A 26,996-nucleotide genomic window follows, 5' to 3' on the forward strand; every position below is an offset into this window, starting at 1 on the left:
AGGCAGAACACATCGATTTTAAAAGGGGATGTGATGGATTTTTTAAAAAATAACAACAACTTTCATTTGTATAGCGCCCTTCATGCGGGGTAGAATCCGAGAGCGTTTGAAAAGTGAAATATTAAATAGTATAGGGAGTAAGTGGGAGAATGGGATTGATTAGGTGGTTCATGTGGAAAATATAGCCCATTTCACGTCCGAAGGACATCTCAAAGTGCTTCATAGGATTTACTGTAAAGTGTAGTGGCAGGCGAATGCAGAAGCTCACCTGAGCATAGCAATGTCCCACAAACAGCCATGAAGTTGAATGACCAATCCAATGGAACAAAAAGCCTGTTTCTGTGCTATAACAGTTTTTCAGAGCTGACAACATGTCTTTCAATATGGGACCCGTAAGAATTAAAGCAGACTGAAATGCAATGTGCAACACATACTTATATATTTAATCTAGTGGTATAAATTTTTTATATCCTTGTTTCAATATTCTAAGGACAGATAACAGGTAATTATTCACTAATGAAGGATGGCTGAAGTCACCATTATTTTCTCATTCCCAACCACTAATATATTTTGCCCTCCACGGAACAATCTGTTTTAGTTTTCAATTTAATTTACTGTTTTACGCAGCGTGAACTGAAACCATTTGGGCTTTTTTGTGAAACTCGCACATCTACTTAATCTCCACTGCAGCATTCAGGAAGCGAGGTCTGAAGTGATCGGTAGAAGCTATTCATTAACTGCTCCACTCTTTCAGATATAAGCACAAACGTTTTGATCAGAGCTTGCATGTGCTGAAACTTTACAAATGGTACATGCAGAATTATCAATTAGTTCCATACAATGAAAACAAAAGCTAAAACATTCATATTGTTTCACCCACAAAAAAAGTTGATTCACTTTGTACAGTATATTCTGTGAAGCGCTTTGAGACGTCTCGAAGACTTGATAAGGTGCTATATCAAATGCAAGGAAGATATATTACTATTATTATAATATGGTTGAAGCACTTTGAGATGGTCTTCTGACATGAAAGGTGCAATACCAAATATAAAGTGTTTTTTTTATTAATACTAACTAGTCGAAAAGATGACACCTTGATACCCAGTGAGATTCCAACACTTTATATTATTTATCAATATTTATACAGAGATATTTTCACTGAGAGCACATCTTAAAGTGATTCACACAACTGACTGGGAGCCGAAACTCCCAGTGTGTGTGTATGGGGGGAAACCAAGCAATTCAAAGGGTGTCCAGCAGAACAAATCACCTGGTTACTTAATAAACTACAGTTATAAACTGCACAACAGCTCTCGTTGGAGCCAGTCTCACACACAACACCAAATTCCGAAGTAGACAATGGCTTTTCAATAAATCCTGGTCCACCCTGTCACAGATGCAGCCGGAAATCACTTCACTCTGCAGGTTAACATCTTGCAATGAAAGACATGACCTAGAAAGAGTCAAACCACCTGCTCTGCAGAGCTTTTGTTCCTGGAGTCAGCCCTTCTGAATGGAGTGCGAGTGTCACTGCAGCAGCGATGTGACTGGACAGAATTTAGCCGCTGTTGTGGTGTGGAAAGATTCCAGCACATTCAAGGTCATTATATTTTTCTGGTTGTTGTCTTTAGGATTTAATAACTTATTAAAGTTATTAATAATTTAAAGTTATTAAATCCTAAAGACAAGAACCAGATTTTAAATTATTTTTCATAATTTAGTTTTATTATTTTGTTTTTAAAACTGATTTATTTATTTGTTTTTAGAGTAACATTTTGGTTTGAGTCAGGTATGTAGGTCCACTGCCTAAGATGGAAAACAATCAGTATCTCATGATTGTAGAAACAATTGCATGGAAAGCAATTGTATCAATGGATCCGATAGTAACCTGGAGCTTGCACTGAACTGATGTACCAATTCCCAATGCTATTCTCGGTCCTGGGAAGAAATCATAATAATCTTGGATTTCACATCAAAAGTACACCTCAAAGTGCTTCACACAATTTACTGTGAAGAATTTTGTAGGCCAAAGCAGCAGACAATTTTCACACAGTAATGCCCATAAACAGTCATGAAATGAATGAAGTTGGTAGGGCAGGTCATTAGGAAAAACTCCCTTCTAATTTCAAATAGTGCCATGGGATCTTTAACATTCACCTGACCAGGCAGGTGAGACCTCAGTTCAAGGTCTCATCCAGCAGACGACACCTCAAACAATACAAGTACACCCCAGCAATTCCTTGGAGTGTCAACTTAGATGACAGGGATTCAAGTACAAGTTATTCTGACAGACCTTTAAACATGGTGCGTCTGCTAGGGCGCTAACATTTGACTCCATTTCTGCCTTTGTAACTTATAAAGATTTTCGTTAAATCCCACAGACAAGAAGCACCTGAATCTACTGATACTTCTACTTCTTGTTTTCCTGGCACAATGTGCAGAACTATTTGGGATTGGTAACTAAACTGAAAGATGCAAGTGGTTAGGCTTGAACTAGAGAATGGTGATCCACATAAAATGATTTCAGTACAGACAGATCAAAGTTAATTACCCCTTCCCATGGAAAATCGGCTTGGTTTGGAGATGTCAAAAGCATGCCCACACTGCTACTCACAGGGAGAGGAAATCAATGCTATCCATATATATTTCTTTATGGCTATTTAGAGTAGTACTGGTAGTGCTGTGCTATTCACTCTCTTAGCAGGCAAATGGAATGGAAATGTGCCTGTTGAAAGGGAGAAGCTTCTTAAAATGGAAGATATAAAAAAAGAAACTAGTCCAGCTGCCTGCATTCAGTCAGGCTACAGGATTGTTTCTAGGTCCTTTCTCCTTCTCCATCACAAACACAATTTTTTTTTAAGCATTTTTCACAGATGCATGGTGTGAAAATGCAGAAATCCATCAGAAAACTGAAGCTTCTAAGCAATATTTGTCATGGCATACCAATTTTTCCAATGTAATATTTCATATGGCTAAAGTGTGAAAAGTCATTTGCTACTCCTAAAAATTAACTACTGGTTCATCACAGTTTGAATCGTTATGGACAGGCTATTCCACTATCAAACCTCTGTTTCTTAGAGATTCCTTATAGATTACACTGTACAAATTGCTTTTGTGCTCCATTGAAACTTGCTTCCATCTCTGATCCACGGCTGTGGTTAGCGATTACCAGTGAACACTCACATTTCTATTCCCTATCTGTTCTCTGATCATCTGAGATTCCTTCAGAAAACAAATTTATTAAAAAATATATAAATAGGCACATCTAGGTAATGTTGTTTTTTTGATCAACCAGGTGAACTCCATCAACCTGCTTAAGAGTAGTCAAACCAAGCAAAGTTCAGCAAATGCATGTCACCTAAGTAAGGAAATTTTCCTGAGTCTGGAATGGAATGTGCAATTTCTCCCTGGAGAATTGCCTAATTCCAGAGAATATTAGGCACGAATTGAGAACACTTTCTAGGAAACTTCTTACTGCTCATCCAGCTAGGGCTACCCTATTGAGACTGCCATAGAGGGTTGGTTGACTTGATTCCGACATCCTGTTCCAAGCACGTTACCCGTTGCCTTGAAGCCAGCTCAGTCCCAAGGAGACCCCCACTTACCTCTGCCCCAAAATGGGAGTCATTGGTTGGTTAAGTTTTGTTCTTAGCAATTAGTTTAATTCACTTCACTTAGTGCATTCAGTTGTTCTGTTTTTGGTAATGTCAAGGGTTAAAACTGTAAGGCCTGTATGACATGTTTCCATGCTGTTTCACTCTATGCAACATAAGGCAGCTGCAGATTACAACTGGCAATTTTGTGACTGTGTCATTAAACGAGCAATAGTTACACAGATTCCATTCTACACTCCCAACGGTGATCCTAAAGGAGTTTCTTGCTAAAACATTTTGTCATGCCTATATTGTGTCTGGCAGATAACAGTTAAAACAGCTCCTTGTGTACGCTTGACATTTTGTAACAATAAAGGTCCACAAAAGTGAACTTGGCCTAGTATGTCTGCATTGCATTGCTAAGGTTTTCAAATGTACAATTCAAAAATAATTAATACAAGAACAAAGGGGCCGAGCTAAGAAGAATACTGTAGAGTCAGCCATTTCACACTGTGTGAGAAGTCCAATTACAGTCGAGCACTGGTCAAACTCATTAAAAAGCACTCACTACTGCCCTTGATCAAATACTGTACATATTTTAAGGTACACATTTACATCTGGTACTGTGTTTTGAAATGCCCCTTTATGCTTATTTGCCTGCTCAGAATATTCAACTGGGGCCACAGAAACCATTGGAAATGTAATTACATAAATATTCACTGGTACCAAAATACCAGTGCTAATCGCACTGAAGACAACGGATGGTGTTAATCAGATTCTAAAGTGTTAATACTGCTGTACACTATACGGTCGTGCTGGAAAACCACAAATCTGCTGTAAGGAACGATTCTCTGGAGGCTCTGTGTTTAACATGATGCAAGTGTCACATCGGCCTCCTGTACGACCACACTCTAATCATTTCCAGATCATTTACATTCAGAAATATAGAGCTTCCGGCATTACATGGGCAAATGATCAATAAATTTCAGCCCTGACAAATAAACAACATGCAAAACTCATTTAAATAAAGATAGAATAAAGCAGCCAGGTTATTTCACAATAGTGAAACCCTAAGCATATTGCACCTTACAACCAATAAACGTGTCAAAGTTAAACTTTCAGCCCTCAACATCAAATGCAATTTTCTTTTAAAAAAATTAACAAGTATCAATTTGTTTTTGAAGATGCTAGTTCTATTCAGATATTGTAGCAACTCTATATCTATAAACGTTATCTTATTCCTGATCCTATTCAATTTCTTCAGGCATGAGAAACGTGGCGACCGTCTCACTTATGCAAAGTGAAGAGTACCCATGGTTGTTATTCACATCACCAGTGTAAAGTATCGAGGACACACAAGATATATAAAGTATAGTATCTCCAGTCACACATAGTATTCACTCCTTAAAAAGATATACTTTAGGAAAATAGAAACAGTGGTTAAAATTAGTGTTTAAAGAAAACTGTGGGGAGGAGGAAGGAAAAATCGGAACACTAACATTTCTGTGTATACTCACCAAAGTCACTGTTAACCTCACCATGACTAAGTCCACACAACAAATCCATGGTATCTTAAAATATTGGAACAGTATGTCCAGCCACTACAGTTGTGTTTCGTAACTCCCTCTCAAAGCCAGCCACTGGAACAGATATCACCATGCGTTAACTGTACAGAGAGGAAGTGTTTGCAGTGCTACCAATTCACTAGTTGCCTGAAACTGAACTCAGGCTCGGCAACCGGCATGTCCATAATCATTCAGTTGTCAGAAACCACGAGCGAGCAAAGAGACTGTAAGCTCTCTTGGGAATCAACACAGAGGAAACTCTAGCGTTTCAGATGAATGAGCGGACTCTGTTCTCAGGTTTGATCTATAGAAAGAGGCTCGAACACTCACCAGCCAATTATTTGGCAGCGGCAATAGATTTCTGTGGCTGGATTTATCCACATGTCTACTCTGTTTGCAATGTCAAAGGCTATTCATGCCACAGATCCAGAGTCCTAGAGTGCCAGCGAGTACAGTGCTGAAATGCACCACTGTCAAGAGCTCAGCATGACAAGCATTTATAATATGCACGCATAGAATTCTAATTAGTTCTGCATAGTGAAGCCACCACACATCTACATGCCTGCAAATTGTGCTAATACCAACACACTCCAGCCTACAACAAATGCAAAGCAAACATTCCGATGCTACCAAAATATTCTCTGCATCGTTTAGACACAACTCCGTACAACGTTGTGTTTCTGCTCAGCAGGTATGATCACCATCCACCTCATGACCATCTACAATCTAGTAACAGCTCTTTAAACTAAAAGCTGAAAAACCACAAAAGATCATTGAAACACAAGAACCTTTCCATTCTGACTTGCTATTTCTATTCTGGTTTGTCATTTCTTTACAAAATAATAANTTTTTTTCCAGATCTTCCACCTGAACATCATTTTAAAAGTTAATGTTGTGTGCAATCAATATAATCTAAAAATATAATGTTGTAATTTGTACACAATATTTCGATCTGGATTATTTATTGCTAAAGAAGAGTTAATAAGCAACCGTGTTTCCTGATCACATTTTCAGGTGGAAGCTTAGCTCATTGGTCAAAAGACCTGTGTTCAAATGTCAGGTTGGTAACCAGATTGCAATCCAGGCTGACACTCCAGTGCATTGTGCAGTACACATGGAAGCAATGCATTGTTAAGCACTGCAGTCTTTTGGATCAGATGTAAAACCAAGGTCCTGTCTACCTGTTCAGCTGGAGGTTAAAGATTCCCATGACACTATTCTCTCCACGTAAAATGGTCTTTTATTATTATGGCTGCTTGTGGGACATATTGGCTGCTGCATTTGCCTACAAAAACAATCACTACACTTGACAGCAATTACTTGTGAAGCACTATGAAATGTTTTGATGTGCTATGAAAATGAAAGCATTTTTGTTTGTATTCTTTGTGGCTTGAATAGAAAATAAAATACCAGTATTCTACAGTACAAGCATTTGAAGTATTTATATCGAAGTTGTATTGAGGATTCTGATAATGTCAAACAAGAGGAAAGCATCAGCCTGGCTCAATTGGTTTCAAGCAAAAGGTTGTGGTTCAAGCACCCTGTTGGGACTTTGAGCTCATAGTCCAGGCCGACACTCAAATCAAGTAAAATTACTGCAAAGACTACAAGGTTTGATAGCAATACTCCTGGTCGGAATTTATATTCATCATATTTTAATCTTTCTTTAGTCTTATTTTTCTATCCGATATATTGTGAATAAAAACATTTGAACAAATTTCTCCAGGGGTTGTACTGCTCCTTTCAAAAATACATTTGTATTTTTATGTAAGCAACTGGTCCTGTCTGAAATTTCTTCTAGCCCATGTTTTCCGAAAGTTGTAGGAATAGCGTGTCCATTTGGTTATGTAACCCAAGTTGTGTGCTTGATAAATGGATGTTTTGGCTTTTAGTGCGGTATCTATCTTGCCACATGTTGCACTCATTAATGGGTTAGTGCTTCCATGAAGATTCAGTAGGTCTGGAGCCTCAATTACATTACCAGTGGATTGGAATGTTATCAGCAGACTAGCCTGCAGTTAGATTGCCATCATTGCTAGAGGTTTGCTGTATTGCTGGAGATGCCATCCTTTGTATGAGTTATTAAACCAAGGTCCTGTCAGCCTGCTCAGGATGTTCATATCCCATGCCACTATTTGAAAAGAAAAGGGAGTTTCTTTTGGTGTACTGGTCTAACAATAACCCAAATAAAATTGCCACAAATGGCTATTTGTGGGACACTGCTGTGTGCAAATTGGCTGCCACAGTCACCTACAAAATACACAGTGACTATACATTATATTAAATTCCGTGGAGCACTTTGAGACATCCTCCAAACGTGAAATACACTATCTCAAATGAAAAGATTATCATCGTCAACTGCTGTGCGCAATTGGCTGCTGTCTTTGGCCCACAAATATACAGTCCATTCACTTTACAGTATATTCTGTGAAGCACTTTGAGATATTATTATCATCTAGCAAACTGGCCTGATACCTTAACCAGTGTGGCAGTCATTTGATGAACTTAGAGAACATCTGAAAATTATGGATTAATTGCCTATGAAAAACAACAGATGAGCAAAACAACTTGCCAAACACAGTTTAAAATAACAGCTACAGTTAGCTTGGGGACCCCAGAGTGTGCATTGGAGTACTGCTGGAGTCTAACCAGCTAAAACTGCATAGGTTTCCATTGATATTCCTATCCAGCAAGCTTTCCTGCTGCTTGTCCAGCGAAGACCACCCTCCCCCTTAGGACTTTCAGGGTTAACAGAAGCTAAGTGGGATGACTTCCTGCCCCCAGTGACTGGTCTGCCCTTCCTGTTGATGAGCCAGTCTGACTGCGCTGCCATCAGCAGTGCCCTGGAATACTATGGACCCACCTGGCTCAAAACAACAAAACAAGAAGTAGCTAAAGTTCCTGTAACACTGGTGTATACAAATCTAGAGTCAACTGAGTTTTGGGGGAACATAACTTACAGAGAATCTCAACAACTCAATTCTGAATTTAAAATTCACGCTTGTTCAAACATTTATCTTGAGGCTGAACTTAAGTCAGCGCGATCCAGGTTCAACCGTTCAACACTGAACGTCCATCTATTCGTAAGTTTCTCAGCCGCTTGTCCTCCTCAACAAGCTGGGTGATAAGTTTGCTGTTGCTTAGTAATTAATGTATTCAGAAAGGAAGCCAAATTCTCCTTTCCTTCATATGCGATGTCATTTTGTCACTTCTCTGACAAAACACCTCTGCTCTGAAAAAGCTGGTCAGACAACTGCCCACTCTCAACTTCAGTGGATCATTGCCTTCGCCATTTGTTGCAGTTGTTCAGTGACAATGCAGACCTGGAGTTCATGCAGATCCGGTACAGAAGAAAGACAAAGAGCGCACAAACTTTCAGCTCTTTCTAAAATTTAAATATAGAAACATTTTGTGGTTCCTGCCTTGAGGGGGTCTTGCATAACCATTTTGGTTTGCAGTGTAATGTATGCAGAAAGGAAGTCAAATTCTCCTTTCCTTCATGTGCGATGTTATTGAGAAAATGTATGCACTGGAGTTCAATAGAGACAAGGCTGTGAGTTCAAGGTCCCATTATAGGGCTTGGTTTTCAACCACATCTTTGCTATCTAACCCCGGAGACTTATTAGGGGATTCCTAGCTCCGTGGTCAATTTGTGTGGAAACAGATCTAATAGGGAGTTTAGGAGTAACATCTTCACCCAGTGGGTGACAAGAATATAGAACTCATTAATATTAATAATCCTTGCATTTGATATAGCACCTCTTACGATTTCTAGACGTCTCAAAGCGCTTCACAGAATATATTGTAAAGTGAATTGACTGGATGTTTTGTGGGCAAAACGCGGGAGCCAATGCGCACAGTAGTGTCCCACAAACAGTCATGGATTAAGGAATCAGATTATTATTTATTTATTTTTTGAAGGAAAATTAACTCCCGGAAAAGCAATCTGCCAATTGACTGCTCGAAGCTGTGGTTGAAGCAAGAAACATCAATGTGTTTAAGAGGAAACATAATGCATGCATGCATAAGGAAGAGGGGAATACAAAGGTTGAGGGCTTATGTGGAATATAAACATTGGGAAGACTACTTGCACTGAATGACCTGTTTCCAGGGTGCATCATTCTATATAATTAATGTATAATTAATTAATCAATCTATGCCCCCAAATGAATGTTTCTCTTACTCTGTCTCCTCAATTTCTTCCTATATCTTGGTACAATCTATTGCATTCCTGAATTTTGAATAATTATTAGCACCTTTTATCAGAACTGATAAAGGTTGGTCACTCCAATGTTGGTATATAATGTGACAATTTTTTTAATGAACCATGATTTATTGCAACTTTGCTGGTCTCAGAAATGGTAACAAAGTCCTTACAAAATGTCAAATCTTAGTACGGCAGTAAAAAGATACTGAAGCATTTCTCCCCACAGATGGGTTATGAGAATATGAGAATAGAGAACGCACTGACCCAGAAGGTTGTAAATGGAAAATCGATTGTGATATTTGAAAGAGAAGTAGTTAGATAAATGAGCAGCGTGGAAATAAAAGGACAGGGAGAAAAGGAACATAAGAACAGGAGTAAGCCATTCAGCTCCTCTAGCTTTTCCGCCATCCTATAAGATCATAGATGATTCGCACCTCAACTCCAATTATCCGCCTTTGCCCCATATCCCTTGATACCCTTACCTAACAAATATCTATTCAATTCAGTCTTGAAAATTTGAATGGATTTGAATGGAAGGATGGGATTAAAAGATCTGCCATAATCTAATAAAATGCCATTCATCTCATTTGGTGGAACTTCATGCTCTTCTGTGAATGCTAAGTGTCTATGATGAATGAATGAAAAGGGCAATCAGTTCTACATTTTTTCAATAGACACCAAAGGGTAGGAGAGTGAATAGAGAGATGAGCTACTCAGTAGAAAATAATGGATATCCCTGCAGTTGTCCTATTTAGTGAAATTTAAAATGATCTATAGGGAATGCTAGGTGCCTGGTGATCAAACAAAAGGTTAACCAGATGTACATGAATATTTTCCATCAATAGATAATAACTAAAGCTTTCTAATCGAACCTCGAATGGAGTTAATGGAATTACCTCTGGGCCAAAAAAAAATAATTAAAACAACGCTTCTAGAAGGAAGATGAAGTGATGTTGCTGTGAGCAGCAGTAGACCTTGTTTACTGCCAATAAGGTCAGCTTTCCAACCTGTCAAAGTCATCATATCACAACACGACATGTTAGCAAATCAATCCTTACATCTTTCTTGTACGTATTACCCCTCAGAGTATAGACCTTTGAAGCCTTCCATCATGTAACATTTCTAAAAATGATGAGGTGCCAACTTTTAAAGCTGCATGTTATAGTGATAGCTTTCACACATGATGTGTGGCATTGTCTGAATGCAATGTTTCAAGGCAATGTTTCATTTGCACAGGGCACAGCATACTGAACTAATTTTATTTCTGCCACAGTCGTAAAACAAAAATTTTCTTTTGTGTAAATGAACAGTGATTTATGTTGTTTAGCAATGCGATACATTTTCCTTGAATGTTAAAGGAGATGAGGCTAAACGCAGATGTAGGAAGATATAAGTCTACTCTTCCAGGATGAGCAAGTAAAGCGGAATGGGGACATTAGAGGAGGTAAATAGAATAATTTAGAAGCTTAATTAAGGAAGTCACCAAGGTTAAAATCATGAACTTGTGCACATTAACAAATGAGCTCTCACAATGCGTAGCCATGTCAAACGTAGGAGAGTAACATTCTTGTGAAAGGATGGTGAAATGCTCACGTGAAATTGGTAGCAACAACAGTCTAAAGCGCTAGTCTTCCTAAGCGATTGTGGTGCATGATTGTCATAAGCACTTAGGAAAGAGAAGACCATTCAGCCGACCTCCATCTTCAAATCTCTTTTCAGAGCATGGCATATCCAATTGCCACTCACCATCGTTGTACTCCCCACTGAATCAGGGATGGATTCAATTCCCTCTTCAATGCTTCAATTGAGGAAGAACTTACTGAAGTTAATTCCACAGTCAGCAATTCTCAGTGTGAAATTACTATTCCTTTAGCTAAGCGTAGCTCGCGTTTTCAGTTTATGATTGTGCCCTCTGACTTGTACTGTCAGCCATGAATTATGATGATGTGTTCGCACACCGCTTACAGTGTTGACCCAATGAATAAGTGATGCTGGTATTAGCCTTGTGCTCCAGTACTATTTCATCCACAAATTGTTATCTCATTAAGATGCAATGGTACCATAGCCTGAGAAAGAGTTAAAAGATATAAAAGTAGTGTAATAATCCAATTCTCACATTTCCCTGTTTTATAATGTCCTAAATTTAAGAGATAAATTGAATTTGTGCATTCTGTTCGCACACTTTTTCATCTGCAGTTATTCCTAATCTTCATCCAGGTTAACCAAAGCTACATCTCATGGCAATTTACAGAATTGGCGATGACTCTACACATGTAACTCAGGAAAGATTCCATTATTAAAAATTGGGGAGTCATGGCAAAAACGAAGTCGATCAATGTTGAATCAGAGATGCATTTTTACTACAGTAATAAAGAATTACAGTTTTCCAAAATAACAGTTGGCTGACAGCACAATACTAATGCCTCCTGACAAACTCAGTTCTCTAGCTGCCGTTTCCGGCTATGATTCTGCTCTAATGATAATCAGTTTCGATGTAAGTACTTTTTCTTTAGAAAATCTGACCCATTTTACGGAAAGTGTGTTTCTTGAATAAAACCATGCTTCAGATCACCCCTGCAGAAATCCAACTTGTACAGCAATTAAATTTAGCGTTACAAATGACTTGTACAACAAAGTAGCTCACAAGTGGGCAATATGGGTGGAAAATGAGCACGATTATTCTGAGTCTGGTAATTACGGCTCAACATACTGTTAGTGGATGTAAACATCATTACAGGTGAAAAATAAATTTTGTGGTTTGTCAATTGTAGCATAAAAGTCACACTGAGCTGTTTGTTCTATTATTGCTAGTGGGCATTTGCCCTACAGAAAGGATATCCAAAGTAGAGTCTATCTTCTCTTTAATACTGTTCTCGACAGCTATGCAGAAGGCAAGTTTCAGTAAGGGGCACATGTTGCAGACTGGATGTTTTACGTGCGTTTTTGTTACAATAAATGAGATATAAATCATGCACTTTAAAGGTTTGAGTATGAACTTTTTGTTATGCTGGGGGGCTGCTATGCTTTGTTTAAAACCACCAAACAGTTTAGATGTTTCATCAGTACAATTCCACTGCCTGCACCAACTGTTGCTGCTTGTGGTGAAAACTGCCATGTAATTAGAACAATCTCTTTACAATGCAGCAAAACATGAAAGCAACATTGAGTATCTTAATAATGATCCTTGCATTTGATATACTGCCATTCATGTCCAGATGGTTTTTCAAAGGATATATTGTAAAGTGTAGCGACTATGGATTTTGTAGGCAAAAACCTATGGAGCAAGCTATTATTTACAAAATTTAAAAAATACAAAAGATTGCCTTTATTACAGTATTTAATTGCAAACTTGTGGTTTTCTGTGCTATCAAACTCATTTAGAAGGAATTTTTTCATACAAAATTCCAATCCAATATTCTCCTTCTCCTGAAGTTACTACCTCCTTCCAGTATGCCTTCTCACCTGATATTATCAACAACCACCACAACAACTTACATTTATTTGTATATATATATATTTAAGCTGTTGCTATACTGCAAGTTTTGTATCCCTTAAACTGCTTTGCTAAAGGTACAGTATAAACACTAGTACAATAATATTTATCCCTGAAGATGTAGTGCCATACGTAAATTATGGCTCCTAAAGCATTGTACTAGTGTTATTTTGATAAATGGGTGGGAAAAAACAGGTTAAAGAATTTAACTTTCGGTACTCTAGCACTGGACTAAACAATAGTAAATTTGCCATACATTTAGTCCTAATTCATCATTTATGTATTGATTATAATAATCCTTGCATTTGAGATGTCTCAAAGTGCTTCACAGAATATACTGTAAAGTGAATTGACTGTATATTTTGTGGGCAACCAATTGCACACAGCAGTGTCCCACAAACAGTCATGGATTGTGTGATCAATTTATTATTAATTTTTATTTTGAAGGAATTATTACCCCTGGAAAAGTGATCCACCAATCATCTAACAACCGGGTTCCTATTTACTGCTAAGTAAACAGAGGTGTGTGGAGTAAGGAAACTTGCCCAACATTTCGCCCTGCCGGGAATCAAGCTCTGGACTCTCGCTTGCGAGGCAAGTGCTCTAACCACTGAGTTACAGAACTCCACATAATACGCAGGACACAAAAAAACCAACAAACTTCCATTTACATAGCATCTTTCCCAGCACTTTGGGATGTCCTTCCGACATGAAAGACACTCTATAAATGTAATTTTGTTGTTTTGTTGTTGTTCACATGGGGTGGCATCTCAGCGCACTTAACAATGGCATAGTTTGACACCGAGCTGGGGAGAAAAGGGAGGTGACCATAGACACGTCAGAGAGGAAAGTCTTCAGATGCAATCTGAAGATGGCAAAAAGGGAGCAAGGCAGAGTAATTGTGGAAACTTGAGTAATTGAGCTGATAATAGCCAATGCTCTTGTTCATTTGTTTCTAGGTACATTTGAAAAGTTTCCAGCACAACAACTGGCAGAATGAGAAGTCTGACCATAGTACGGAGTCATAGTAATTCTCTATCCTCTAGGCTCTATGGGTGTGTGGGTGGCATAATGCAGCCTTTTTGCCATAATGATTCATTTTGTTTTTGCTTCACTGTATTGCTGTAGGAAGTTTCTTTCAGTTGCTACTTCCCTATCGACAACCTGCACTGTGTCTCAGTCACTGCAATCCACAGCCATCAGTGCTGCTCCGTCAACCTGACAAGCTAAGGTAGAAGAAAATCTGTTCGTCACTGAGACACTCTCCCTGGGTTACTTCTCCAATACTGGAATGAAAAAAGTTCAAAGTACAAATGTCAGTCCAGCCTGAGATTTGAGCACAATTTTCCAATTTGGACCTCCAAAAGATTGAGTGGCCAATCGGCAGTGTTTGGCCCAATTATTCCAGAAAAATACTTTGTTGGAAAATAATATTATTGAAGAATGGAACAACGAACAAGAAAGGAAGAGAGCTTTTGTTGTAAGTTTCCAAGCATGTCGTTCCCCTACCGATTTATCTGTAATCTCTGTAATCTCCCAACTCTGACTCAGATCACTTTTTCAAGGGAAGTGGGGCGAAAGGAAGAGCGAAATACAATTCTCCAATGTCCTACAAGTTTGAAGTGCAATTTCATCTTCGTAAATATTAGTTTTTGCTTGAAATTTTTTTTTTTTTTTGAGAACTTCAAAACCAATAAGTGATCCCAATAGAGATTGTAAATAAATTACGACAAGGTCTAATTTGCTGAAATTGTTGAAAATCATAATAAGGGTGCTATTTCTATAGCAAACTCAAGCCACAATGCTGTCTGCATAACTTTATTCCGCCTCTTGATGAAAATTATTCCCATCCATTCACTCCTTTATGATCCCATTTCCAGGCTATAACAGTCTTCTTTTCACAACGGCAGTAATGGGACTTGTTAAGAGTACTGTTTTTCCATCACTCTAAATGCACACTAAGAGCCTGTAAAGTGTTGCCACTCATGAAGCCAGCATAATGCACAGCAGTTCTGCCTGTGACCTTGTAAGCCAATTAAATTGGGAGTGCTGGAGCAGATACTAAATTTTCTCAGAGTGCCAGTTTACACCATTAGAAACTTTTTACAAATTCACCCAACTTTGTTTTTTTTAAAAAAACTTTCAGCCGTTTCGCTCTCAAAATATAGAGTCAATGCACTTTACAATATATTCTGTGAAGCGCTTTAAGGTGCTATATCAAAAAGAATGATTATTAATATTATTTTTAAAACTGAGGGCTCTGATGTGAGCTGAAAGAGAGGCTTTTTTTAAGCAGCTTGCTTTCTAAGGGTTTGTCATCATATTCCTGAACAGCTGATACTTTTTCTCTTTTGTATTCAGGTAAAGGCACACAAATCTATTTGTACCTATATTAAAATTGCATGCATATATGTATATAATCCCCTCGATGTGGTGCCTTTATCCTTCTTCCCTTTCTCCTCTTCCTTGAGATAAGGACCTTATGCAGTTCTTTAGCTGTGAGCCCACGCTGTCATGAGACCAGTCAGTGACTGTCGACAGCACTTTAGAACATCATGTGTACGTGGTGCCAGACATCCACGTGAATACTTTGCAAAACGAGTCATTGGCTAATAAATCAGGAACTGTGATGGCTATAAGACAGTTGTGGCTGACTATATAATCTCTCCTCTTCCTAGCCCAGGTACATCATGCCCATGCAGAGTCCCTACCACTAGTCTCAGCTGAAATAGAATACATTTAAAATTTCACCTCATTCTCACCTTCAAATCCTTCCATGATCTGGCCCTACCCTACTTCTATGACTTCCTTCAACTCTACTGACTTAGCCGCTCCCTTCGTTCAGCAATCACCAGCCTGCTTCACGTCACCCACTGTACCCCCCATATTCAGTGGATGAACTTTCAGCTATTCTGCCCCCACTCTCTGGAACTCCATCCAGACTGCTTCCAATGAACTCCATCCCAACTCGCTTCCTCCCTCACCCATTCAAAGTCCATCTGAAGACCTGCTTCTGCGATTGCGGTCAACTTTCCCCTCTCCATTCACACACACCACACACACCACTGGCTTGGCTGGCAAGTCAACAGTATCAAGCGATTTGAGATATCTTCCCCATGTGAAAGGCCATTACATAAATGTAATTGTATTTATATTTCCCCATCCTCAAATCCTACCTCTTTGAATACATCTTTGGCCACCTCCCCCTCCCCATCTTCCTTACTCAGCATCCAACCCTGTCCCTGTAAAGTGCTTCTTTCATATAAATGATAGTTGCTGTTGTGCTTACAAAATGCTTCCAGTCAATGGCCATCAATGACCCTCTATGGCCAGCAATGTCCGGTGTTAAAGACGTTGATTGATCCTAAGCTTTACACTACTTCCTCAATGTCATTGGCCAAGTGTGCAATTAATCCTGTTGTCTATCATCCTCTGTAGAGGGATAGGAACAGCATTCGGAGGTTCTCACTAACATTTATGATATTGTTACTCCTGTCCCTCACCTTTCTCCCTCCTCCCATCTGCCACACACTTCTCCAAAAAACTGCTGTGAAACATTTCCTCTCAGCTACCATGATTACTTGGAAAACAGTCCTTGTGAAGCATATAATTGGCTGAATACTCTGAAAATAAAAATAAACAAGACAAAAAGGCTGAGTTCCAGACCACATAGAGAAGTAACCACTTTTCAAACTGATTAACTGAGAGATGTAGTGGATGCATTAAAATTGACAGATTGTATGAGCACCACTTTCAAATACATAAGCAGACAGCAAACTGTTTTCCCCATATTGTCTACTTCTCAGCTTGTTTTGTTTGGTTGACTTTACCCTTTCAAAACTGGAGCAAAATGGATGGAATTAAGGCAATTTATTTCATAATTAAAACTGAACACTAAATAGAAGCATAAACCACTGGAAATCCATCAGCCACTGAAAGAGAAAGGTAGGCTGTTTTGGGGGGTGGGGGGTGAAATTATCAGTTTATATTGTTTGGTAACTGCTGAATTTCAACCGCTGCTTGGGTTATCAAAACTCATATGATCCACCAAACTCTCCCCCAAATAGCACAGAAATCAATTACCTGTCCCACTGGGGGAGATATTCCACCTGAGTCTCAATTAATAATAGTAAAAGTATAATCCTTGCATTTGATGTACCACCTATCATGCCAGGTGAATGACTTAAAGCATTTTCTGCAGGATTTTCTCCCCTGTAAAATGTAGTTACTGACTGCATTTTGTAGGAGAATGTAACAGCTAATTTACGCACCGATATTGTTCACTTAACAGCCATGGTATGAATGACTGATTTTATCTGTGGACAGTTGGCCAGGACAACGGAAAAAGCTCCCTCCACTTTTTGAATAGTGCCCAGAAATCTTTAATAATAATAATCCTTGCATTTGATACAGAGCCTTAACACGTCTTCGAGACACCTCAAAGTGCTTCACAGAATATACTGTAAAGTGAATTGACTGTGTATTTTGCTGGCAAAACGCGGCAGCCAATTGCGCACAGCAGTGTCCCACAAACAGTCATGGATTGAAGTGACTAATTTATTATTTTTTTTGAAGGAATTATTACCTCCAGAAAAGTGATTCACCAATCGACTAACAACCGGGTTCCTATTTACTGCTGGATAAACAGAGCCATGCGGAGTAAGGAAACTTGCCCAACACTGGGAATCGAGAGCTCTAACCACTGAACTACAGGACTTCACCTTTAACATGGTGCTGAACAGGCAGGGAGGGCCTGGAGTTAGCATCTCATTCAAAGAATGGTACTTCTGACAAAGCAATACTCCCCAGAGCCAGCATTGGAACACCAGTGTGGTTTAAGTGAGTTCAGAGTCCCAACTTGGAACAAGAGTCCTACCAACTGAGCCAGGCTGACACTAGCCAATAATTCAGCAAATTGTTATATTCAGTCGTAGCGTTGAAGCTTTTTCATAAAAAAAATTCTTAAAATAATTTAAGTATTTAAGAATTTTTGGACACCCTGAAATGCTAAGAGTAAATCGAGAACCAGATAGAATTTTTCTCCTCAACTGTTTGTATATATCCCTGGTACTTCTGAATAAAATACAGTGGAAGCCAGTTAAGCCGGACACATCGAGGCCGGCCATTTTGTCCGGCTTAAGTGGCGCCCAAAATTCCATTACTCTTCCCGCCCAGCAGAGGACTGGCGGCGACGCCTCCTCCATCCCATTGGATGGGAAGTAAACCAATTAGCAGCGGCTCCGAGGTGATTGACAGCCTCGGAGCCGCTTGTGAATGGATGGGCACACTAGCCACTCACAAGCTGCTCCAGCTGTCAATCAATCGTGATTTCTTCCCAATTGCTCCACCCCTAACTGATTGACAGCACAACTCCAGTGCTTTTGAATGTCTGGAATCCACTGTCAATCAATCACAAGTTGACTCCTCCCATCTCCATCCTGGAGTCGTTGTGACTGAATGGAGCCCCTCGAGACACAGAAGGCACGAGTAAGTACATTTCAGTGGTGACCAGCGCAACGTTTGTTCCCAGGTTAACTGGCATCCGGCTAAAGCGGCTTCCACTGTATAACTAAATAATACTTGCATTTGATATACATTTATGACACTGTCGAACATCTCAAAGCTCTTCTTCACAGGATTGCCCTTGTAAAGCATAGTAACTGGATTTGTGGGCAAAGATCAATGATTCAGCCGATTGTAAAAGTGACAATCCTTGCATCAAAGAATGAACTACTGATTGATTAATGTAAAACAGAAAAAAACTCCCTCTAGTCTTTTATCGGAAGAAAAATATCTCTAAAAGCTCTAGGTTTCCTTCTCATTAATATCTCAAAACCAATGCTATTGATATCCTTTCAACAGAGCCCTTCATGCAGGGTGACTCCGAGCACTTAAGACTCTTTCATTCCAGAAACATCAAGTTTGATCATTCCAATTCATACAGGTCACCTTTATGTTTTGCAGTCAGATTTATAAATTGGACTATTTCCTCAAGTCATTATTTTAGAGTTAAAAGAGTGCTAAAAAGACTTGTGTTGTGGTGGAGAATAGAATGCTTGGAATTCTCTATATGACCAGTGGGGAGCATGTTTCCAGAAGTCAGACACCTCCCCACCGGAAACTAATGTTAGTGTCAGAAAAGTGCTTCAGTTGGTAGCACTCTCGCCTCTGAGTCAGAAGGTTCTAAGTTCAAACCCCATGTTGACCCTTTATCTCACGTGGTCAAGACTGTCATTTTAACGTAGTGCTGAGGTTGTGCTGCATTCATTGTTGAGGCTTGCCACCCTTCAGATGAAATAATAAACCAAGGTCCCGTCCACCTGTTCAGGTGTATGCTAAATATTCATTCCTATGGCACTATTTATTGATATATATTGAACCTGCTTGTTGGTCGATTGGCAGATCGCTCTTTAGGGGTAATAATCCTTTCCAAAATAATAGTAATATGGTCACTCAATGCACTCAATGTGGGACAATCCTGTGCACAACTGGCTGCCATGTTTCACCCACAAAACACACAGTCACTACACTTTACAGTATATCCTGTGAAGCGCTTTAAGAAATCTCGAAGATGTGATGAGGCTACCAAATGTAAGGGTTATTATTATTATTTGAAAAGAAAATCTTGTGCAATGCATTTGAGATATTTTCCAGATGTGAAAGGCGCTATATCAAATGTAAGCATTATTTTTATTAAAGGCAACGACTTGGTTGCAACATCCTCTCAGTCTTGCCTGTTGTATGGCTCAGTGATAGAGGTGGAAAAAGGCCAACTATATATTAAAATCACCTGACCAAAATAAAGAGAGAAGTACTGAACAGAAACACGATCCAATTATTATGCTGAACCAGTTTCAGAAATATTGGATTTATTACTATTATTCTGGCTGATTGTACAAAGTAGCTTTCAAGGCATTAGAGCTCATATGGACTACGTAGGGATATAATGCTCATACATTTGTGCTTGGATTAGGACAAAACTACATGACTAGAATAGTTATGATATAATGTCAAGACATTAAAAGCAGCAATAATTCTTCCTGCACAGTGTTAATTCCCGAGTCCTTAGAACACCAAACCTTATGTCTCGAGGCTCCAAACTTTGGCATCTTACATAAAATCCGCAGCCAGCTCACAAATCAAAACGCTGCCTAGAGCTACCTGGAGAATACAGAGAGTTTGTGACACAATTCACATTGTAACTAAACACATTAATTAAAAATGTCAAAATTTAAAAAAGAAAATTTTCAGGCACAATACCGTTTTAAACAAAATATTACTCCATCATCCATAAAGCTGAACAAATTCCTCTGTGCAACCCAAAAAAAAGGGCTGTGTAATCTGGTTTATTTCAAGGGATCAGTCATTAGTATACGGTGTTGCGGTTCCATAGAAATGTAATAGGAGTTGTCAGAATATGACATTACTGTGTGTAAATTGAATTGCACTAATGCGAACTTCATTGAGTTTTCTCTTTCCATTTTCTTCCCTGACAGACAAGATGCTCCCACCTCACATTAACCAAGACCTGTGAAGGCAGGGTGGCTTGGCTATGTGATCATGGACTGTTCTGTGATCAGACTAAAAGTACAATTCAAGAAGGGCGAGACTGGTCTCAGCTTTTCTGCTCGGCATGCTCTGCTATCACATTATGCTTACTCTGGAAGTCCAGCTGAGAATGATTAAACTCTGCCAACTCATGCAAGCAACAGCACAATATCTAACTTCTTGAAGTTTCTCTGATGTGAACATTTTTTTTAAAAAGAAAAACCTTCAGAAAGTGCTGGGCATCAGAAATGGATGGTAGCATGCCCTCAATTTTATTATCATCAACTTGAGGCAAATATTTACACTGATCTAAAAAAGAGTCTAAACTGGTGGCAAGTGAGCACACTTAACAGAACTAAAAGATAAATGATCCCAAAATACAGCTTCCAGTAAAGAGTAGATATTCCACCTGGGCCTAGTTTTACTCTATGTAGCATTTCAGAGCATCCAGAATTAACTGGATTGTTGTACGAATTAACCAGCATATTTAAAACAGGTGAGAATACAAATGAATTGGGGGATGAATTTACATTTTGTCCAATTTACCCGATGTGGAGGTTAACTGGCATGATTTATCTTTTAGTTCTGTTAAAGGTATCCTACTTTAAGCTGGGTTAGCAACATTATTAGGACCAAACCCAAGAGTTATGGTATTATTATTGCTCAATATAATTCCTAGAATCTTGGCTTGTTGTTAAGTGTTAAAAATACCCCCAGTGTTTAGATTTACTTTATATAGCATTTCAGAGCGTCCAGAAATTGGCAAATTTGGCGAATTCATCCTCAACTATGAAATGGATTCTCTGTAGTTCTTAAAAGAAACTTACAGAAAACAGGCTTCAAAAAGATTGTATTTTAGAATCTGCCAAATTCTGGATGCTCTGAAATGCTACATAGAGTAAAACTAGGCCCAGGTGGAATGTCTGCTCTTTACTGGAAGCTGTGTTTTGGGATCATTTATCTTTTAGTTCTGTTAAAGGTATCCTACTTTAAGCTGGGTTAGCAACATTATTGGAACCAAACCCAAGAATTATGGTATCATTATTGCTCAATATAATTCCTAGAATCTGGGCTTGTTGTTAAGCGTCGACCTGATCACAAGGCTCTCTGTGATTACAAAATTAGTTAATTATATAAATACAGTCACATCATTTTATAGTACATCCTGTGAAGCTCATTGAGACTTCTCCACGACTTGGTAAGGTGCTATATCAAATGCAATGATTATTATATTGTAAACAATGGTAACTCTACAGCCAACAAGTGTGAAGCTTTATATTGCTTTTCCAGCGAGGACCTCCCTACTCACTGAGACTTTGACAAGCTGTGTTGAAGTTAAGTGCACACCTTTTAGGAACATTTCCTCAGAGTCTGTTTAATCTTTTTTTTACCCCACTACTTCCAAGACCTATTTCAGATGTGATACTCATTTTGGCAACACTGAAAGGTTAGGACCCGGGTGAACCCAGAGGGATGGATACCAGCCCAAAACATTCCCGTCCAAGGTCCATTGTTCAACTGGCTGATCAAATTCAGGATTACACTTGCAACATTACGCAGGACTATGTACAGAAATGACAAGACGCCTAATCTGCAACGGTTTTCAGCAGCGATTTAGAAAATCAGAACAAGAGTTTTCATTTCTATTCACTTTTAAAATTTCATTTGGATTTAAGTTTCTTTGCCCTGTAAAACGTATGATTTACATGACCAAAAATACAGTCAATTTCTGCAGTACTTGACAGCAACTTGTCCCATTTTAATACCACACGTTCAACAATATTTCCACAAGACAGATTTAATAGGCCATTGTCTAGTGAATTGTACAAGACTAGGTTAGGGTTTAGAAAGTATTTATTGTGTTACTGGTTGTATTAGTGGTTAATTAGAGAAATTTGACCTGCAAAGCCCAGTTGTACAAATAGCTTCCATTAATGTATTTATAGACTGTCACTGCAGGTACTTATATTGCTGCATATGGTACACAATGTAGGCTAACTGCAGTACTTTAGTTGTTGTACTCTGGTGATGTACCTCGAGTGTTGTGCACACAAGTTCACAAATAATACTCTACAAATGTTAGTCTGTTAAGCATAGTCCTCAGTTAAATCAAATAACAGTTCAGCAAAAACAGAATAATTTTATCAGCTGTTTCACAATCTTGTCACTGAACCAACACAGCAAAAACCCTGCACGAGATTTTTCATCTTCCACCAGATTTAGAACAAACCCACTATAAAAAGGATGTGGGTATAGTGATGGTAACATCAGGGAGAAAATTCCACAGAAAACAAGAGAAATCCATTCATAGCAACTACATCAACCTGCCTGAGCATACAAGGCTGTAGTATTTTTCTGCATAAATTACAAGCACCATAAAAACAGGACAACAGCTACAGATTTAAGGCAGCACTTCTATCTCTCAACTCTTTGAAGTCTGTTAATATTATGCACATGAATGGTATTCTCATTTTCACATTACAAACAGATCGTTCAAAGTAAAAAAACTCAAGCATATGCAGGTTTTGAGGTTTAGGCCGTTCGGCTGCTGCTTCACAGTGCAGCATCAAATTTTAATGCCAAATATTCTAGGGGCATAAATGAATGATACTGAAGTACAGAACCATCGTACTTGCTTCAAAGAAATTTCTGTTCAAGACCTTGCAATGAAGGGTAAAGCACAATACCTTTCGTGGCTCTCCTCAGGATCTGGCAGCGGCATTTGAATGAGACAGCTATCATTCTTCCTTAGTTTTTTTTGATAACAGCAGAGTCTGTTTCAAAGCTGTTCCGAAGGATGCTGCAGACGCCTCTGTATTCCTGGCACACAGCGGGGAGAAGGGTATTCCCAACGGGGAGTGACGGGGCTCAATTCTACTCGGCTGATGCAGAGATCAGCTTCTTGTCAATTTGGCAGCTCTTTGTCATTCACACGGCTACCTGCTGGATGCCACAGCAATTCAATGTCTCACGGTGGTATCTCTAACCTTTCCTACAGCACAGCTCAGAGATCTACCTCCTGAGAGAGGGGAACAAGAAGCTACTGGACGCAGTTTTGCTGCATGTGTGAGTGAGGCTGTAGTTGCTGTACCTAAACTGAGACTGTGACTCTAATGTAATCATTCAATCAGTCATCAGGAGGTGGAATAATGCTCAGTAACAGCCAGTTGTGATCAGCCTGGTGTCTCAAAGTATTTTGACGTGATCTAAAAAAATATAATTCAGTGGAGGCTTCTTAATCTGCATCTCCAAATTAGATATTATAACTGCATCGTGTTCAGAAACAATATTGATCCTTTATCACTGGAAAGTAGGTGGCAATTGAGCAACAGGATTTGAAATGTCGATGGCATTTTCCGAGCAACGCACCTAAATGGACCTTTTTAAAATAACAATGTAAATAATTAATTTTAATTTTGGGGTGGTCACGTGCTGCACACCGGCTAGGAATCTCCCTGCAAATGGTTCGTCTCAGCTCTTTTCCACATCAAAATCCTCCTTTCCCCGAGATAGTCCAAACGCCTGCAAGAAAAATCTGCATAGCTCATCAACATGCAATCCAGTCAATATTTACTGAGCAGCATCCGCTCCTCAGCCAGCTCATTACAAGGGCTGAGCCGCTATCATGTTTGCCCGATGTGGTGAGGCTGGGAGTCCAGGCAGATGACAGAAGATTTTGCTTTACAGACTCCATCATTTGGAACTCTGGATTAACTATAGGCATATTATCAGCTCATTTCATACCTGCTAAGCAAACAAAATGAAGCTGGAGATGCCTCACCACTGATGAATATGAATGAACTCGGCTTCAAAGCAATGAGTCCAAAGGCTATAATTCAGTCTGTAGATGAACAGCTGAAATCCAGTCATGGTTTTAAGCATTTCATGAGCTACAATATTCAGCGAATGACATAAGAGCGAGGCTGGAGGAGAAAAACTTGTACCCACCTGCTGACTTTTTCCCCCCCTCTCTTTAATTTCTTCAGACCATAATTCTTGCAGCAAATTAATTGTTTTTTTAAAAACAATCATCTTCCAGATTGCAGCACACCTCAGTGATCATAATGTGACTTTGTACTTTGTTTTGTAGTGTGTCTTATACATCACCCACTAATGACCTGGTTTTACAGCAAAAGTGCCAAAACTTGTTAATAGTTCATTCGATATACAGAATAAAATGATGGGGATGATGAGGTGCCATTTTACATCCATGGTGGTTAGTTAGGATTATGGGCAGAGGATGTCTGCCTGCATGTCTAATGCCTTTAGGCTGTGAGTGTGATGGTGAGAAGGATGACCGCATTCTGGCATCCATTGATGGCTCTGTTTAGCAGTCAGTCGTGACTGTGAATACAAGCTTAATAGATACTAGTTAACTGCATGATGTTGCTGCCAGCTCAAAATCGAATGCATTTTTTAAAAAAAATTCATGGTCAGTCATGTCAGTCCCCCATTCTCACCGACTCCATTGGTTCCCTATCCTTTAGAGGATCCAGTTCAACATCCTGGTCCTCATCTACAAAGCCCTCCATGGCCTCATCCCACCCTACCTCTGCGACCTTCTAACCCCCTACCAACCCACCCGCTCCCTCCGCTCAGCTGGCTCTGGCCTGCTCCACGTCCCCCGACCCATCCACCTCACCATTGGCGGGAGAGCCTTCGACCAGTCTGTCCCCAACCTCTGGAATTCCATCCCCCAATCACTCCGCCTCGCCCCCTCCTTAGCTTCCAAGTCCCGCCTCAAAACCCTCCTCTTCAACCATGCCATCGGTCAACCCCTTCCCCCGCTCTGACCCCAGCTCAGGTCTGAAATGCTTTACATTATCCAGTGCCTTGGGACGTGCCCCCGATGTAAAAAGCTCTATACAAATGTAATCTTGTTGTTGCTGCCAGTGATATTGGGGCTGTTGTAGCCAGACAGACAACCTACACTCATCATACATATCAATTACCAACTAAATCTTGGTTTAAGATCTGCAGGTAAATTTATTAACCTTGGAGCACTTATATTAGGGCCGCTGCCCAGTTTGGTAAAGTGGCCAACAGTGGAGGATAATGAGAACTTAATGCGAAAATATCCATCATTTTACTAACAAGCATGGAATGAGCCTTTAAGTATATTATTACAAACCTGTACATTTACATTTGATTTGCACGCATGAGGCTGGGAAGGCTTTCTTTGAGGACATGTGGTTGCTTTGAATCAACTGTGGAAACGCAAATTCCAATAGGCATTAGAATTGATAACAGCAAGGGTTATAAAATTCAGCTTTTTAAGAGGCAACCACTATATTTCAAATGCTACCATTTTCTTTGCAGCTGATCTCCAATGTAATAAGGATCGAGCTGTGATGAATGACTATATAATCCCTGATTCCCTGGTATGAAGTTATTCTGCTTTTCCCTTTATTTGCTCTGATGGCTTTTCTCAGTGGTTCCAATGTGACAGCAGTTATGGTTCTGCACTTCAATAGCACAAGAAAAACACTGATGATTGTATTGAATGGCATTGAAAATCTTGCTAACAGTGTTGAAATAAAGTTTCCTCCTTCCATCTTCCACAATTCCCTCCTGTGTCTGTAACCAGGGCTCCACTGAAAACTATGTTCAAGGAGGACAGTGGAATTTTATTATTTGGATCGGAAGCTTAGAGAGTAATTGTAATGGGTAGGAAGTGAAGTCAGGCTTCACATGTTTGATCCAACATGATGCAGGTTTATGAATGAGTGCAGAGTGCAGATGGCAGCCTTTACATATTTTAGACATCCTCAGTCAATCAATCACAAGGGTGTTGAGGTGTTGCAAACCTATTATAAATTGTATTGTGAAATTATCAAATCCCCTTGTTATCCAGATACATCCTGTGAGTTTTTCTAAGAAACTAAAAATTGCTGGTAGCATATGGCAATCTCCCTAGAAAATTCTGCTGTGCCAGAAGTTGGCCACAATGAAAAGATAGTGCTTTTTGTTTAAAAAGAGAAGATAGCAAGTGCAAAAACTTCGCAAAACTGTCCAAAGTTTGATGAAAGGAATGTAGTTTAGAATTGCAAATATCAACTAATGAATGAAGATTTCATTCAATGTTATTATCTGAGCTAAAGGGAAATATGCATGCTAAATAACATGTCTAAAGTATAAGAAAATATGCCAAATATCAATAAAAATGCTTTATGAAAAAACAAGGTTTGTGCTAGGCTATAGTCAAACCTTAAACTACCCCCTCTCTCTGCCCCCCACCACCCACAAAGTGTGAACACAACTCAGAGTCTGAATAAGGCAAGAAAAATCCTGCAACTTATTATTAATTCACTGAGCTGTGAAATCAGTGTTAAATGAAAAATAAGAGCACAAGTACTGTAAGAGGCAACACACCATGGAATGGACAGTTTGATTAGAGAAAATTATCAAGCAACTTCATTGAAAAGCTACTAAAGCTTTTTTTCTTCAAGTTAGCAAAGTGACAGCTTAGCCCATGGTGAGCAGAAACAAGTACATCAGCTGTTCAGCACCACCCATAAATCCCCAGTAGAAGGACTGAACAAAACATTTTGGCCAGCAACTTAAATCTTTGAGCTTTGCTCAACGCCTTT

General features: G+C 39.2%; 1 protein-coding gene across 8 annotated transcripts in view; it reads right to left on the reverse strand.

The window, feature by feature from the left end:
* The window catches only part of grip1 (glutamate receptor interacting protein 1), a 189,143-nt gene that overhangs the window by 52,162 nt on the left and 109,985 nt on the right, over positions 1-26,996 (reverse strand). The window contains exon 1 of one of the 8 annotated variants that reach the window (XM_007904961.2): positions 5,111-5,229. The exons of the other annotated variants lie outside the window; for them this stretch is intronic. Coding sequence (XP_007903152.1) covers positions 5,111-5,159 — 49 coding nt within the window. The 5' untranslated portion in view covers positions 5,160-5,229. Of the gene's footprint in view, positions 1-5,110; positions 5,230-26,996 lie in introns of those variants that run through there. 8 annotated transcript variants of the gene reach the window in all.

The sequence above is a fragment of the Callorhinchus milii genome, unplaced genomic scaffold, assembly GCF_018977255.1.
Source record: "Callorhinchus milii isolate IMCB2004 unplaced genomic scaffold, IMCB_Cmil_1.0 Scaffold5, whole genome shotgun sequence".
Taxonomy (NCBI): Eukaryota; Metazoa; Chordata; class Chondrichthyes; order Chimaeriformes; family Callorhinchidae; genus Callorhinchus; species Callorhinchus milii.